The 14,665-nt window shown below is 32.3% G+C and overlaps 1 protein-coding gene across 10 annotated transcripts in view; it reads left to right on the forward strand.

Annotated features, from left to right (window-relative positions):
* Positions 1-14,665, forward strand: part of LOC148596625 (unconventional myosin-Va-like) — a 75,450-nt gene that overhangs the window by 23,278 nt on the left and 37,507 nt on the right. For 8 of the 10 annotated variants that reach the window (XM_088564009.1, XM_088564010.1, XM_088564004.1 and 5 more), the window contains 11 exons: positions 2,623-2,720; positions 3,217-3,303; positions 4,327-4,438; positions 5,890-5,934; positions 8,935-9,146; positions 9,493-9,607; positions 9,824-10,015; positions 10,297-10,386; positions 11,157-11,381; positions 12,337-12,430; positions 14,325-14,593. In XM_088564009.1, coding sequence (XP_088420135.1) covers positions 2,623-2,720; positions 3,217-3,303; positions 4,327-4,438; positions 5,890-5,934; positions 8,935-9,146; positions 9,493-9,607; positions 9,824-10,015; positions 10,297-10,386; positions 11,157-11,381; positions 12,337-12,430; positions 14,325-14,593 — 1,539 coding nt within the window. The remainder of the gene's footprint in view (positions 1-2,622; positions 2,721-3,216; positions 3,304-4,326; positions 4,439-5,889; positions 5,935-8,934; positions 9,147-9,492; positions 9,608-9,823; positions 10,016-10,296; positions 10,387-11,156; positions 11,382-12,336; positions 12,431-14,324; positions 14,594-14,665) is intronic. The other 2 variants (XM_088564011.1, XM_088564008.1) reach the window with 1 other exon arrangement.

The raw sequence follows: 14,665 nt of genomic DNA on the forward strand, positions 1-14,665 counted from the left end.
ATATTGTTAAAAGTCAATTTCATGGATACTATTTTTTCGATCCTTTTAGTCCACATTGAAAATAGCAAAAATTAGAGCACTGCGAAAATTACTGCGTTGACAGTACTTCATTACTACTAAAGTTAACAGTATGACAGAAGAAAAGCTTTATCTAATAATATATTGTTTTCTGTTAACAAAATATAACTGCATGGTTGTGTTGTGTGAACAAAAAAGAACAAAACCAAACTTTTCTTTTTCTTCCTTACAATTTGTTTTCCTCTATCTGTGCTCCTGGCAATTTTGTAATTACTATTTAGGCTACAGGAGCAATTATTGTTTAAGTGAAGTTGTGCTTTGAATGAAATTCTCATTAACTTCATTAATGAAGTTAACTTGATTTTCATGTGAAATTCCCTTTAACATGAACTTCCTAAGAAATTCTTGTAAAGGCCAGGCATGATTTTTTCCCCATTTTTAGTGGAATTTTGCAATTTCAAATCCAGATTATACTGTTATGATTCTTTTTTTTTTTACTGTATATTTACTATCAATTTTGCCATTTTTTCCACTTTGTTGACAGTGTAAAATCATCATGAATTTTAAAATGAACTCTTACAAATCCTACTATTGATCAAGATTTGTAACTTTTTTTTTTCTTTGTAGTATTTTGTCAAAATTCTGTATATTATTGAATTCTTTTATTCCATTTTGATCAATTACTCTGAAAGTACTTTTATTTGTGGATATCAATTTTCATGGATTAGAGAAGAAACACAAGTTTGATGACTCTTGTATTCGTGGTATTGAGGTTTCCAGTATGTACATCAATGGAAATTTTGTTTTCGTTGGGAACCAAATTTTGTGATTAAGCCTACCAACAAAAACCACGAAAATTGGTACTCTACAAACTATAGTACTTTCAAAGTAGTGGGTATAAAAAAATGACAATTTTTACAAGAATCCTAAACAATGTGTTAGAAATATAAAAATTAAGAAAGGCTTCCTTTTTATTTGCCTCAACCAGTTTGAGCTTACTGCATTTGTAATATTAAATCTGTCCAAAGCTTCATGTTTGCTACTTGTATGGCTTTAAAGGCTTGATCTTTTTTGTACCAAGGAGATTACACATGTGTTTTACAGTGTGACTTAGAATTGAAGATTACACATGTGTTTTACAGTGAGACTTACAAGTGAAGGTTATATGTGTTTTACAGTGTGATTTAGAATTAAAGGTTACATGTGTTTTAAAGTGACTTAGAAATAAAGATTACATATGTGCTTTACAGTGTGACTTAGAATAAAGGTTTCACATGTGTTTTACAGTGTGTCTTAAAAGTAAAGTTTGGTTTTATTTGTTGGTACTTGATGTTATTTTTTGTGTTGCTAGCAATCAGGTTAATCCTTAATTAGACATATTGATACACATGTAAACATCTACACAGCCAAAAGTGTCATACATGATTATCATGTGTTGCTCAAATCATACACAGGCAAATATTTTTCACATGAAATTCAAGTGAAATTCACATGAAATCAACATGATTTTCATGTGAAATTCACTAAACATGAATTTCATGTGAACATTTCGTGTGAATTTCACATGAAGGCTCCATTCACCCGAATTTCGCGTGAACTCTGTCACTTAGTCTATTTGCTCAATTCAGCTGGAAATCATGTAAAATTTGTGTGAAAATCACGTGAAATAATTTTGCCTGTGTATCATAATTAACATATGATAATCATATGATTCTCATTTGTAAATATTGACTTGCTAATACAGTTAATGTCTGTTAATCGCATAACCTATTTGTCTGAAAAAAAATATGCAATTAACAGGAAAATACCTGATAACACTTTGTTCATATGATAACTACGTTGCATGTGTTTCTCATGTTTGACACATTTGTCTATGTACACTATATATCATAGGAGTATATGTGTGATAAAATATTACCAGGATCTCTTTTTACAGGCATTTGTGAGATTTGTTTTTTTTTTTTTTATGGCAAAAATAATGTGAACCTTCTTTTTTCATATATCGATAAATAAAATAATCACTTGGCACATTTCAGTGTACATTTGATCTTGAAATCGATATTATGTTCAATTTTGATTCATCAAAATATGTTTGGAATGAATAAAATTCAAATTACCTATTAAGAGGGAAAAGGTACTCATGTAAAGAAAATGATATGTATCTTATGCAAAAACTTATTTTGATAAACAAATAAATCATTTATGACTTGTTTTCACTTTTTACCAAGTCATGTGATATAACAAATTTTAGGGCAGTTTATCCTTTATGAAAACAAGCATAAATTGTCCACAACTTTGTTATGCTATCATATCTTTGTCAGAATTTTAAGCAACCCAGTGTTTTAATTTCTGGTCAGTTTTAATGCAAATTAGAACTGATCCTTAGTTGAGAACCAACCAACAGTAAATAAAGAACATTACAAAAATGTAATAGTTTGTTTTATACAAAATAAACTTCATTGCCCAAATAGCATCAACCAATCAGAAGGCTTATTACAAATCAAACTTCATTATATACATATTAGATTTAAATTCTTAATCATTGATACTAGTCCCAAAATCATTTGTTAAGAGAGATAAAGTTTCATTTCTGTTTATTTATAGTTCAGAGATTCACTGTTCAAATTGATGGATACACTGAATGCCACAACACCTCACTACATCAGATGTATCAAGCCTAACGATGTTAAAGAGGCTTTTGAGTAAGATATTAGAATCATAAACTTGAACTTATGAAAAACACTGTCAAAAGACACTCACATATACAAATGTGCAATTCATAGCTTGGGGGAGTTGCTCTCTTTCCATCTGTTCATAACTTCCTCAGTTGTCTCTGGATATTTAAGGGGGTTAGAGTGACAACTTGTTGCCTTGGAGTCAGATAGTGTATCCCAGTTGTGTGCATTTCTACTTGTGGGTTGTTATTGCTTTTGTGAGCTAACACAGTAAAGAACCAGTTAAGCCTGTCAATCTTCTACAAAGCAGGATCTGTTTGATCAGTCAATGTTAAACCACAATCAGTTAGCTCCTCAGTTATGTTTTGCCAGATTTGTTTGACTTAAATCTCCTATATGATCACGGGAATACCCACTTGTCAACTCATCCTCATCTACTTCTCTCTCTTTCTCTCCACACAGTAACATTTTTATTTGAAAGTTTTCTGAATTTATGTCAGCTATTGCATTGTATTTCTTGCAGATTTGATCCCAAGAGAGCAGTTGAGCAGTTACGTGCCTGTGGAGTTCTGGAGACCATCAGGATTAGTGCTGCGGGATACCCTTCACGGTCAGTCTACTAAAGTCTAGTCATGCCTTAAAGTCTCAAACATACTATAATTTGTAAATTATTAGTGCTTGAGATCTTTATTACTCCACTGAGTATATAGTGTAACACACAATCTGATATTGACTAGATATATGGTATAAAGTGATATACTTACGACAATTTCCTGAGAACAATTTCACAAAACAGTTGTGTGAAATAAGTTATAATTTATTATGTCATTGCTCATAGCAAATATTTACACTTACGATTTTTTGTGAAATTGACCTCTGTAGTAATTAGTGGCCCACAAAACAAGAAGATTAAAATATATAACATTTTGAACATAACAAGCAACACACAAAAACAAAATAAAAACACTTAAAAAGCTGAAGGTGAATAGTTTGAATACAAAAGTACCTGTCATATCAGTATTGCAAATTTCCATATGCTGTACACATATTTCATGGAGTAATCTCTCATCAGCTGCATTAGAATCCAATGCAGAGGAAGATATAATTTGTGAGAAGAACTGAAAATCAATAGTATAGAAATAGAAAACCAAAGCCATCACCAAGAGGTTTTACCATATACAGTACAAGGAAAGAAGCATAGTGTTTTATGTATTTTTAAATTTGTAATACTGCAAACTTTGACAAAATGTCTGACTACTGGGTTGGTGAATACCTTTGGTGACCTTTAGTCTTCCAGCAGTGGCATTAATCCAGTAGGTGCTAGAGCATCAAACATTGTTAGTAGTCGATGCTTATATTAGAAGCTACTTTAAGGATGTAGACCTAGGGTAAGGGAAATAACTCTTGAAATCACTGATGTGTTTGTTTTGTATTAAATTTCACTGAAGTCTATCAAGCTTTCATTTGAAACAGAATGAAATCAGTCCAAGTTACTTCGATGCTTACATGAGATTGATGCAAAATTCCGAATACAAACGTTCCAATGATTTGTGTCCTTTACTCTTGGTCTACCTCCTGAATGACTAATATACCATTATATTAAATTAATTACATTTTTAAAATTTATTTACAGGTGGACATACAGTGAGTTTTTCCAGAGATATCGTGTTTTAGCCAGATCTAAAGACATTATAAAAACAAACCCCAGGAAGACATGTGAAAATATTCTAATAACTCTCATACAGGTAATAACTTGACCAATTGTACAATATTGATTCATTAATATTCCATTCTTGGCCCTTGTACCACAAAACATGAAAAAATACTGAAAGTCTGAGATTATTTAAACTGTTAGTTAAGTCATAAAGATTTAGAAGATGTCTCTGCAAAAACCAGGCAGTGGGTGGCACGTAACAATTTTTGTTTTCAAAAACTTTTCATCCATTTCATATCACAAATGCATCCTTCCTCAAAGTTGAATGTTGGTTTTGGATTAAATGTAATAATAATAGAGAAATAAATTACATTGAAAGCATTGAAATGCATTAAAAAAAAAGGGAGATAACTTTTTAATTTGAGCAGAATTTGGTTGCTTTGTTAGAGAACTTTAAAATCATTTTCTGAGCCATTCAATTCATTGTCAATTCAAAACAAATTTCATACTTTTTGACCTACATATGGTAAATACATTTTATTGGAACAAATAATTCAATGGGATAAAAATTACCCTGTGCCACTCATATCATAGGATCTGCCTGATTTTTATATGGACAGTCTCTTACACTGTGATAGAAGTTTCCATGGAAGTTCTCAGACTTAAGAATAAAATGGAAATAACATAAGAGGTCGAGATCACCTGAAATAGTAACCTCATATTAAAAAAAAATATTCATGGTGATGATCTAAAAATATTAAACAGAAAGTTATGTAGAATTTGTTTGCAAGTTATGATAGAATAAGGGATTTTCTCAAATTGTTAGGAAATCAGATTCATTTGTCTTACTGACTGAGAACAATTTACTTCTGTTGTTGATTGTTGACATACCTGTCAACCCTCACAAATTGTGTGGGGGGGGGGATCTGACAAAATCAATGAAAAATATAGAATCTCCCAATGTAAGATTTGTGGGAGGTTTTTGGTTTAAATTTCTATATTTTCTGTGAAAATACTTTATAATAGAATTTTACACCAAAACTTTACTTTTCATAATAATCTCCTACATGAGATTGTGTCATGGGGAGAACTTCCCACATGAACTGTCCCAAAGGTTGACAGGTATGTTGTTGAATAAAGTTACATTGTTTTTTTTTCTGTGGCATATTTCAGGGATGAATTTCAGATTTTTTTCCACCAGCTAAATTTAGCAAGTACTGAAAATTTACACATTTAAGTTTTTTGGGTTATTTCTGGACTTTACCCATATGACATAGAGAATTCCACACTAGCAAATTTTAGCAGGTGGAAATAATTTCTACTAGGAAAATTTAATTTTAAATTTGATCACTGATATTTATGTAATAAATCACTGACTTTGAAGGCTGGATAAGAAATCATTGGTCTAATTCAATCTGAATGATAATCTCCCTTCCCAGACATTAATGAAGGAGAGTATACTACACCATACAGTTATAATATAACACTAGTTATGATATGATATAATACTAGTATAAAAACATAGTATGCTGTGTTCAATAGGACTCATCACCTACAAAACATCGTAAAAACAAGCAGCCTATAGAGGTATTCATGTCAGGGTCATTTCTTTTGTTAAGTGCATGTTTACAAAAAGCAGGCCTGATTAACATAAATGTGTTGTATTGTTTATTTCACATGTTATACACTGTTGGAGTACTGTTTATATCATGTTATACTTTGAAATTCTTTGTAAAGCATACTTAAAAAAGAAAATTATCAGATAACATGACAAAATCTAGTCCTGTCTGGCTGCATTTTAAGTGCTTCTCCGTCTAAGAATCGGGCAAAATGTGTATAAGGTTGTGGCACATGACGGGGAAAAAATGCAAAGATTTTATTGCATTCACATTCAAATACACTCTTGAAATTTCCGGCACATTTTCCTTATATAAGCAGTCAAAAATATCTACATTACAAATGCTTCGGGATAAATTTAAATAGCTTTTCAGTTGTTTTCTAGATGTATTGAATATATTTGAGGCAAAAAAAGACCAAATAAAGAATTATGATGTGTCACTGCCTGATTCTTACACAGAATGGTACTTAATATTAGAGAGACTATTTTGCAAAAGTTATCCAGTATCGTTAGTCCTATTTTTTCTTCTGTATCATTCTCTCAGTATAAGAAACATAACTTAAAAATATAAATTTTCATCCAATGTTGATCAGCCTACTTTCCTAGTATTTGTTAAGAAAATATGAAATGACTCCTGTCTTGTTTATATTTGTTTTATGAATGAGAAAAATAGTGGATTGTTAGAAAGTCATCTTTTTTTGGTGAACTTATGATGAAAACTTTCTTTGTATTTAAATTTTTGGTTGACTTATAAGCCCTAAAATGGCTTTTCTTTACATATACTGTAAAAGTATTAATTTTCGCAAATTTTGCAGCAAACAAGAAACCGCGAAAAATAGTACACACAATGATTTTTAACTCTATGTAAGGCTTATCATTTTGGAATCCGTGAAAAGTGATACTCGCAGATATGTTCACAGAATCTGCAAAAATTAGTATCCACGAAAATTCATATGTTTACAGTAACCTGTTTGTAAATATCCATTTTGAATGAATTTCCTAAGCTTAGCCTTGGCTGAGTTCATTAAGAGGAATCCACTGTTTTTCCAACTAACATGTTACATTGTATATTATTGATTTGAAGTCCGTGCATGGAGTCGTTCACAGACATCATCAGATAGAAATATATGTAAAAATTTCTTATAATACTTTTCAATTCAAAATAGCAATCAAAACAATTCTACCATGTTTCTTAAGTTTGGTGGATCTTAAACTGAAAAGAAAACTAGTTTTTTACTAAATGGAATCCTTCACTTTTCCTGTCTTTTTTTTTGTTCTGGTGAATCTCAGCAATAATCAGCCAGGAAACCAGACTTAAAGTAAAGTTGTTTTACTTGTAGTTCAGCAGAGCTTGCTGTCCATGTCTCCCATGCATGTATCTTCTATATATAAGATATCTTGTAGACCACATGTAGGTTATATGTAACCAAGTTCACTGTTTCTCGGCATGTATTTACTTACTAATATTTAATCATATGTCTAACTGTAAAAATCAATGATACAAATTGTACAAGGATCTTATTATTGGTGGATTGTGGGGGGTCCAGGGTTTTTACTCTTTCCCCTCTTTGTTGGAACAGTTGGTTAATTTTGTGAATTTAACTCTACTTGGTACAAAAATGGCTAATTATAGCCTTGATCCCCTTTTCAAAATCAATGAATCTCTGCCTTTTAATGGTTTCTTTTTTAATCAGGAAGTTATTATATGTTTTGAAATTGAATTTAAGAGAACCATTCTCTCGGTAGTTTGAGTCCCTTTTTAGAAAGGAAATACTGTTGTAAATGAAGTTCAGAAGTTCGTTACTATTCCTCTTCCAGTTAAGCATACCATGGCCATATCCAGAAGGAAGAGTCCCAGCCCAGGTTCCTCAGAAAAAGTGGGGTGCTAGGACATTATTTGCCATATTTTGTCAACCCCCTGCACACACCCCCTCTTGATCTGCCACTGTTTAAAAAAAAAATAGCATTATTTTAAAAGTCACAAACAATATTTGAAATGAATACAAGATAATAAGTAAAAAGTCGGCTCTTTCAAAAGTTATGATAATGGGCATAGTCAGCTATGATTTATTTCATTTAATTTATTGTCCTTCTACAGGTAATTGATATGGACTTTATACCTATGATTCAAGATCATACTTAGACCCAAAGGTTTAGAGTTCAATTAATCTACAAAAAGAAAAATATTCTCAAACAATGAAGTAATCACCTACATGAGTACTTGACTTTCTCTGTACTGTGTAGATCTTGATCAATGCTACAACCTTCTGTTACCAAAGATTTATATCTCTTTGAATCTTACACAGTTTATATATTAGACTCCTTATATTTACTATTTATAATTAGCTTGAAATCTTATCTTGAAAGATGATGCATCTTGTATTTGTCTGAATGGAAGAATTATTTATCATATTTTTGTTCCTTTATTGTTTCTTGGTTGCAAGTTATTTATAAAATTTTCATTTCTGTGAAAATTTCTAATTATAGAAAAGACATTCTTTTCTACTATGGGTACATAATAAGTTTTCTGAAAGCATCAATATTTCCATACAATCCTAAGCTGTTATGTTGCAGTTTCTTTCTTTGTAATGAATCTATAACAAATATTTTACAGTGACTTGAGTTTCTTCTTGTGATAGAGAACTACCCTATGCAATCAGAAGTTGCATTAATTTTGTTTTTCTATTGACCAATATGTAGTAGTTTGCCAGGGGTTCAGACTTCAGATTTATTGATTTTGGATTTTTCTTTTTTTAGAGCTTTTTGTGATTTTCTTCATGATAAAATTAAAAAATGTTCTAATAAAATGACAAAATAATAAAAATCATAAGTATTTGTTCTTCTATTCAGTCCTTTTCTTGTAGTAGGAAGTTGTGCGATGTCTATTTATATCTTAAGCTTGATTGGAATAGAAGACACAATTGTTGGCTTACTGTACCTCTTCCTTTTACTGTATGTGATTGTTGTAGGACCCAGACAAGTACAGGTTTGGTAAGACCAAGATTTTCTTCCGTGCTGGACAAGTGGCATACTTGGAGAAACTACGGTCGGACAAACTTCGCTATTGTGGTATTATGATACAAAAACATGTTAAAGGCTGGCTACAGAGGAAGCGATACAGGAAAATTACTAAGTCTATCACACTTATACAGAAATATGGACGTGGACTCCTGGCCAGAAGGTACGGCATTATTTGCTTAATACAGAGGGCTTGATCTTACCTACTACAAGTAGTTTCTATGAAATTTTACTGCTAATTTCACTCTTTAAAATGTTAATCTTTGCATAGTAGCAGTGATAGAAATTACAAAATTCTGGATTTTACAGATTGTAATTTTGCATAAAATACAACAAAAAATCTGGATTGTCATAAGAAAAAATTAAAAAGGTCTATGGGGTGGGGTATCACTTAATGTTCCATTTATGGCTTTTTTTTCAATGGTTTCTTTGAAAATATGATAGTGAACCTTATAGAGAGTAAACAGTCATCGCACGCACAATACGTTAGGTTGTATCATTGTTTATAGATATGCCAAATTTCTACGGGAGACTTGGGCAGCCAAAACTATACAGAAGAGGTGGAAAGGTTACCAAGCCAGGAAAAAGTTTTTCAGTGTCAGGAAAGCTGTTGTTATATTACAGGTAAGTGTCATTCTAAATCTACATGTATATTTCTACAACTTTTTGGGATTTGAGGTAAATGTAAGAGGTGTGAAATTTATCAATTTTTCAAAAATTCAGTACTAAATTTCCGGTTGTATTGTATTTATGTGGTTGTTTAGATTTTTCGGTAGAAAAGTTTTTTTAAGGTAAGTAAATTTAGACTTAATTTGACAAGTTTTATGTATCTTCCAACAGGCAAGCATTAGAGGATTGTTTGGGAGACGAGCATTCCAGAAAGCTTTACACACACACAGGGCTACACTTATTCAGAGATTTGTACGTGGATGGCTCGCCAGGGTTCGTTACCGACGTGTTATCAGAGGTATTGTTAAGTTACAGAGTCATTACAGACGAAGGAAGGCTAAGACACAACTCAGGATACTCAAGGTTTGTACTCTCAAAATTGTATTTTATATAATTATAAATGAGGGTCATATGGCAGCATATGGACCGGTATGTCTCCATGAAGAAATAAGAAATAAAATAGGCAAAATACCAGTCCATATATTATAGTGAACCTTCTCTTTTAGGGATGACAGTGTCATATATGTATTTTTTTGGTTTCTATAAAAACATTTTGCAACACGTACAAATACAATTCAAGATCAATTGTAATAAAAAATGAGGACAATTAACATATTGACAAAGGTTTGTTTCTTATCTTACAGATTGAGGCCAAATCTGTTGATCACATTAAGAATGTAAACAAAGGTCTGGAAAATAAGATAATACAGCTACAACAGCAACTGGACGTCAAGGTATGACATTATTACTTATGTATGGGTCTGGCTGAAAATCAGGCAGGGGGTGATCTCAAGATAGTCGATGAAACTGTTTAAATACATTTGTTATGGCCTAAAAACAACTCTTCCTGCCTTTATTTCCTTGGACCTGCTATATATATTGTGAAATAATTTTTGTATGGTCACAGTGTAAAAATTCTGGCAAGAAATTTTCCTGTTAATCTCTGTAATAGAAAAATGTAAGTGGTCAATGTTTTTGTCAAGTCGGTAAGCTGCTTTTGTCTTTATACTGCAATACAAATTTTTAAGAAAAATAATGTTTTAAGCTTGGAAAACAGCATTATTTATTCATAGTAAGAGACATACTATGAAAGTACTTTAATTCATGGATACCAATTTTCGTGGATTAGTTTGTTTGTCTGTTGAGGTTTAACGTCCGAGCAGCAATATTTCAGCTATATTCAGACGAATGGATTCTTGCATTTGTGGTTTTGAGGTTTTTAGTATACATATCAATAGATCCCCCCTTTTGTTAGTAATCAAATTTCATGGTTTGGCTTAACCATGAAAAGCATGAAAATTTGTACCCCATGAACAATAGTTCTTTCACAGCACTGGCAACTTCAAAACAATGCATGCCATTGATGTCACAACAAAAAGTTATATAAAGGCTATACATCATATGGAAATATATGGTCAGTGCATTTTGACTATCGTATAGAAAGGTTGCAGTATAGATTAAGTTGTCCTAACCAGTCTGATGTTCATTATTCATATCTCTGTAGAACAAGGAGATTATAACAGTAAAACAGCAGGAAGGAGAGGTAGAGAGGATGAAGGTCGAGCTAGAGAGACTGAGAGGATCCTCTGGAGAGGCTGAGAAATACTCCAATAAAGTTACAGATCTACTGGAGGAGATCAAGGCACTTAAACTGGAGCTAGAGAGGGAACAGATAGAAAAACAAGATCTGATTGCAGAGAAAGAATTACTCAAGAAAGATAGGGCTGATGTAAGTCAGGGAATTTCTGTATTAAAAATATTTGCTTCCCCACATGTCAAAGTGGAGATTTAGGAGCACACAGTTTGTGCAATGCTGTAATTTTGTATATTCTAACCATTTGATCGTCAAACTGTCAGAGAATGTTAGTGTTCCACATAATTTCATGGAACTTTGTAGGTAGTTAGGTTACTGTATGTAGTTTTGCATAATACCAGGAAATTTTGATCCCACGAACCTTTTGGATGTTTTACCCATTTCCTGAAGAAGGTAGACCTAGGGTAAGGACATAACTCTTGAAATCAGTGATATTTTTGTATCATATTCAGTTTTACCAAAAATCTTGTTTTTTTTGTTAGTTGGGGTTTAACGTCCGAGCAGCAATATTTCAGCTATATTCAGACAATACCAAAAATCTATCAAGCTTTCATTTGAAATAGAATGAAATCAGTCCTTTGTTACTTTGATGCTTACATAAGATTAATGTAGAGTGCTGAATACAAATGTTGCAATGATTTGTAAGAGTTATGTCCCTTAGTGTTGGTTCTTAAATACAGTTATACTACTGAAGTAGCACAACTGAAACGACTGAACAGAATTTCATAAAACTTGGTTTGACATTATTTGATACATAACTACTTAGAAGAAACCCGTTGAATTATAAGATTTTCTATTCTTTTTAGTTATATGTATCCTATGTATTCCTGATAGGGCAAATTGAGTTTACCTTATTACACCTAATCCTGAAAGATTGAAAAGTAGAAAATCCCAAGACTGTTTTTTTTTTTCTGAATACAAAATTTGTTTTTTGAAGTTAAAATCATTATCATTTACATTTATGATTAACAGATTTGAAAAGTAACCTTTTTTATTTGATAATTTTTTTAATTAAATAACCGAAATGTTTTTTTTTTTGCTTTCAACCAAACAAAGGAGAATTTTTTATTGGTATATTATTTTATTTTAGATCGCAAACAAATTAACAGAAGAGAACAACAAACTGAACTCAGCTTTGGAAGAGGCTAAAGGTCAACTGGAGGCACAAGAGAAAGATTTAGGAGGTAAGAATTTCTTGTTTGACTTTTTCTGTACCAGTTAGTTGACATGATATGCTTAGTTGTATCTGCTTAGTTGTATCTGCTTAGTTGTATCTGCTTAGTAGTATCTGCTTAGTGGTATCTGCTTAGTGGTATCTGCTTAGTGGTATCTGCTTAGTGGTATCTGCTTAGTAGTATCTGCTTAGTAGTATCTGCTTAGTTGTATCTGCTTAGTAGTATCTGCTTAGTTGTATCTGCTTAGTAGTATCTGCTTAGTTGTATCTGCTTAGTTGTATCTGCTTAGTAGTATCTGCTTAGTTGTATCTGCTTAGTTGTATCTGCTTAGTAGTATCTGCTTAGTGGTATCTGCTTAGTGGTATCTGCTTAGTGGTATCTGCTTAGTAGTATCTGCTTAGTAGTATCTGCTTAGTGGTATCTGCTTAGTAGTATCTGCTTAGTAGTATCTGCTTAGTAGTATCTGCTTAGTAGTATCTGCTTAGTAGTATCTGCTTAGTAGTATCTGCTTAGTAGTATCTGCTTAGTGGTATCTGCTTAGTGGTATCTGCTTAGTAGTATCTGCTTAGTAGTATCTGCTTAGTAGTATCTGCTTAGTGGTATCTGCTTAGTGGTATCTGCTTAGTGGTATCTGCTTAGTGGTATCTGCTTAGTGGTATCTGCTTAGTGGTATCTGCTTAGTAGTATCTGCTTAGTGGTATCTGCTTAGTGGTATCTGCTTAGTGGTATCTGCTTAGTAGTATCTGCTTAGTAGTATCTGCTATGTTGTCCCACCTGTTTGTTAGGTGCACCTAGAGGGGAGTAGCCATCAACTGGTTCATCACAATCATTTTGGTTACATTTTTGAAATCAATACAGGCTGTTTTTATGATTCTGTTCTGACTCCTCACTTAACTGGAAGTCAAAACCAAAGTAATGAACGCTTACAGGTTTTGTTTCTCAATCACCGATTTATCTGCTGTTTTAAACACTTTAGATTTGCTTAAAGTGTAATATATAAAGGCTAGTCAAAACCTACAGACATGATTACGTGTCATTTTCTTTTTTGTAATTTGTTAAAATGTAAATGAAAAAACACAAACAAGACATGTCTAAAAAAATTATGATACAAATCAAGGTCAGCTAAGAATCATGATACAGAGTAGAAAACTTACACTCCTCAGTGCACCTAATACAAATATGGCAGAAATTAAGTAGAATTAAGGATGTCCACTAAATTACTGAAAGTACTCAGTGGTCCTGTTTGTCTGTCTGTTAGTCTTCTTTTTGTGATTTAATTTTGCATTGCTGAACAAATGCCTTAGACATTTTTTATGCAAGAAACTTACAAAATTACTGGGGTAACAAAGTTTTGTCTACGTTTGAGCTCATAGAGGTGTATGTTAAAAATGTACTTCATTGCAATTTTTGTCACTTATTTATAAACAAGAGAATCTTATTTGTGGAACGTTTGTGATGTGGATTACCCATATATTATATACTGAATATTACATGTCAAAATCTGTATCACATGCTTTGTCAACCATGACTCTTACATCACCCAAAGGGTCAACGGCCCACGGGGTGATATAGTTTGAGGGTTGATACAGCATGTAATTCAGATTTTAAAATGTCATGTTCATTATATCATATAGTTTAACTTCAAGTATGATCTGTGAAGGGGTGATATATAAGGCTTGCAATATAGGTCTAGGGGTGTAATATAGGGTATGCAATATAGGTATAAAGGAGTAAAATAGGATAGACACTATAGAGTTTAAACAAACACTTATAATGCCTATACAAAGTTATATTTTAATCTAAATATTTGATATAACTTGATATTGATAAATGTCATTTTGGACCTTGATTCTTTAAATGAGATGCTGTTTTCTTTAAATGAGGTGCTATGTTCTTTCCATAGAAATAATAAAAGTTAAAGTAGAAACAGCAACCAAGCAGTTACAGTCAGAGTTTGACTCTGAGAGAAGCCATCATCAGAGGTTGGTGAAGGAGCATGCCAGGTTACAACAGAGGCTTGAGAACCTTCAGGGAGAGGTGGAGTACCTCACCAGTCCTGGAGGACATAAACGTACTCCCTCCGACATCAGCGCCATCAGTTTGGAGTCTTACACCAGCTCTGTGTCACCTGACGAGAAGAAAGAGGAAGTAGATGATGAACATGAGAAAGAGGTTAGTCACATGATCTAGTACAAATTTGTACTGAATATTGAGACGAAGATTATTGTTCAGTCAGATTCAACT

This window comes from Perna viridis, chromosome 15, assembly GCF_037379345.1.
Source record: "Perna viridis isolate PV_CMFRI_1.1 ecotype Kerala chromosome 15, ASM3737934v1, whole genome shotgun sequence".
Classification (NCBI taxonomy): Eukaryota; Metazoa; Mollusca; class Bivalvia; order Mytilida; family Mytilidae; genus Perna; species Perna viridis.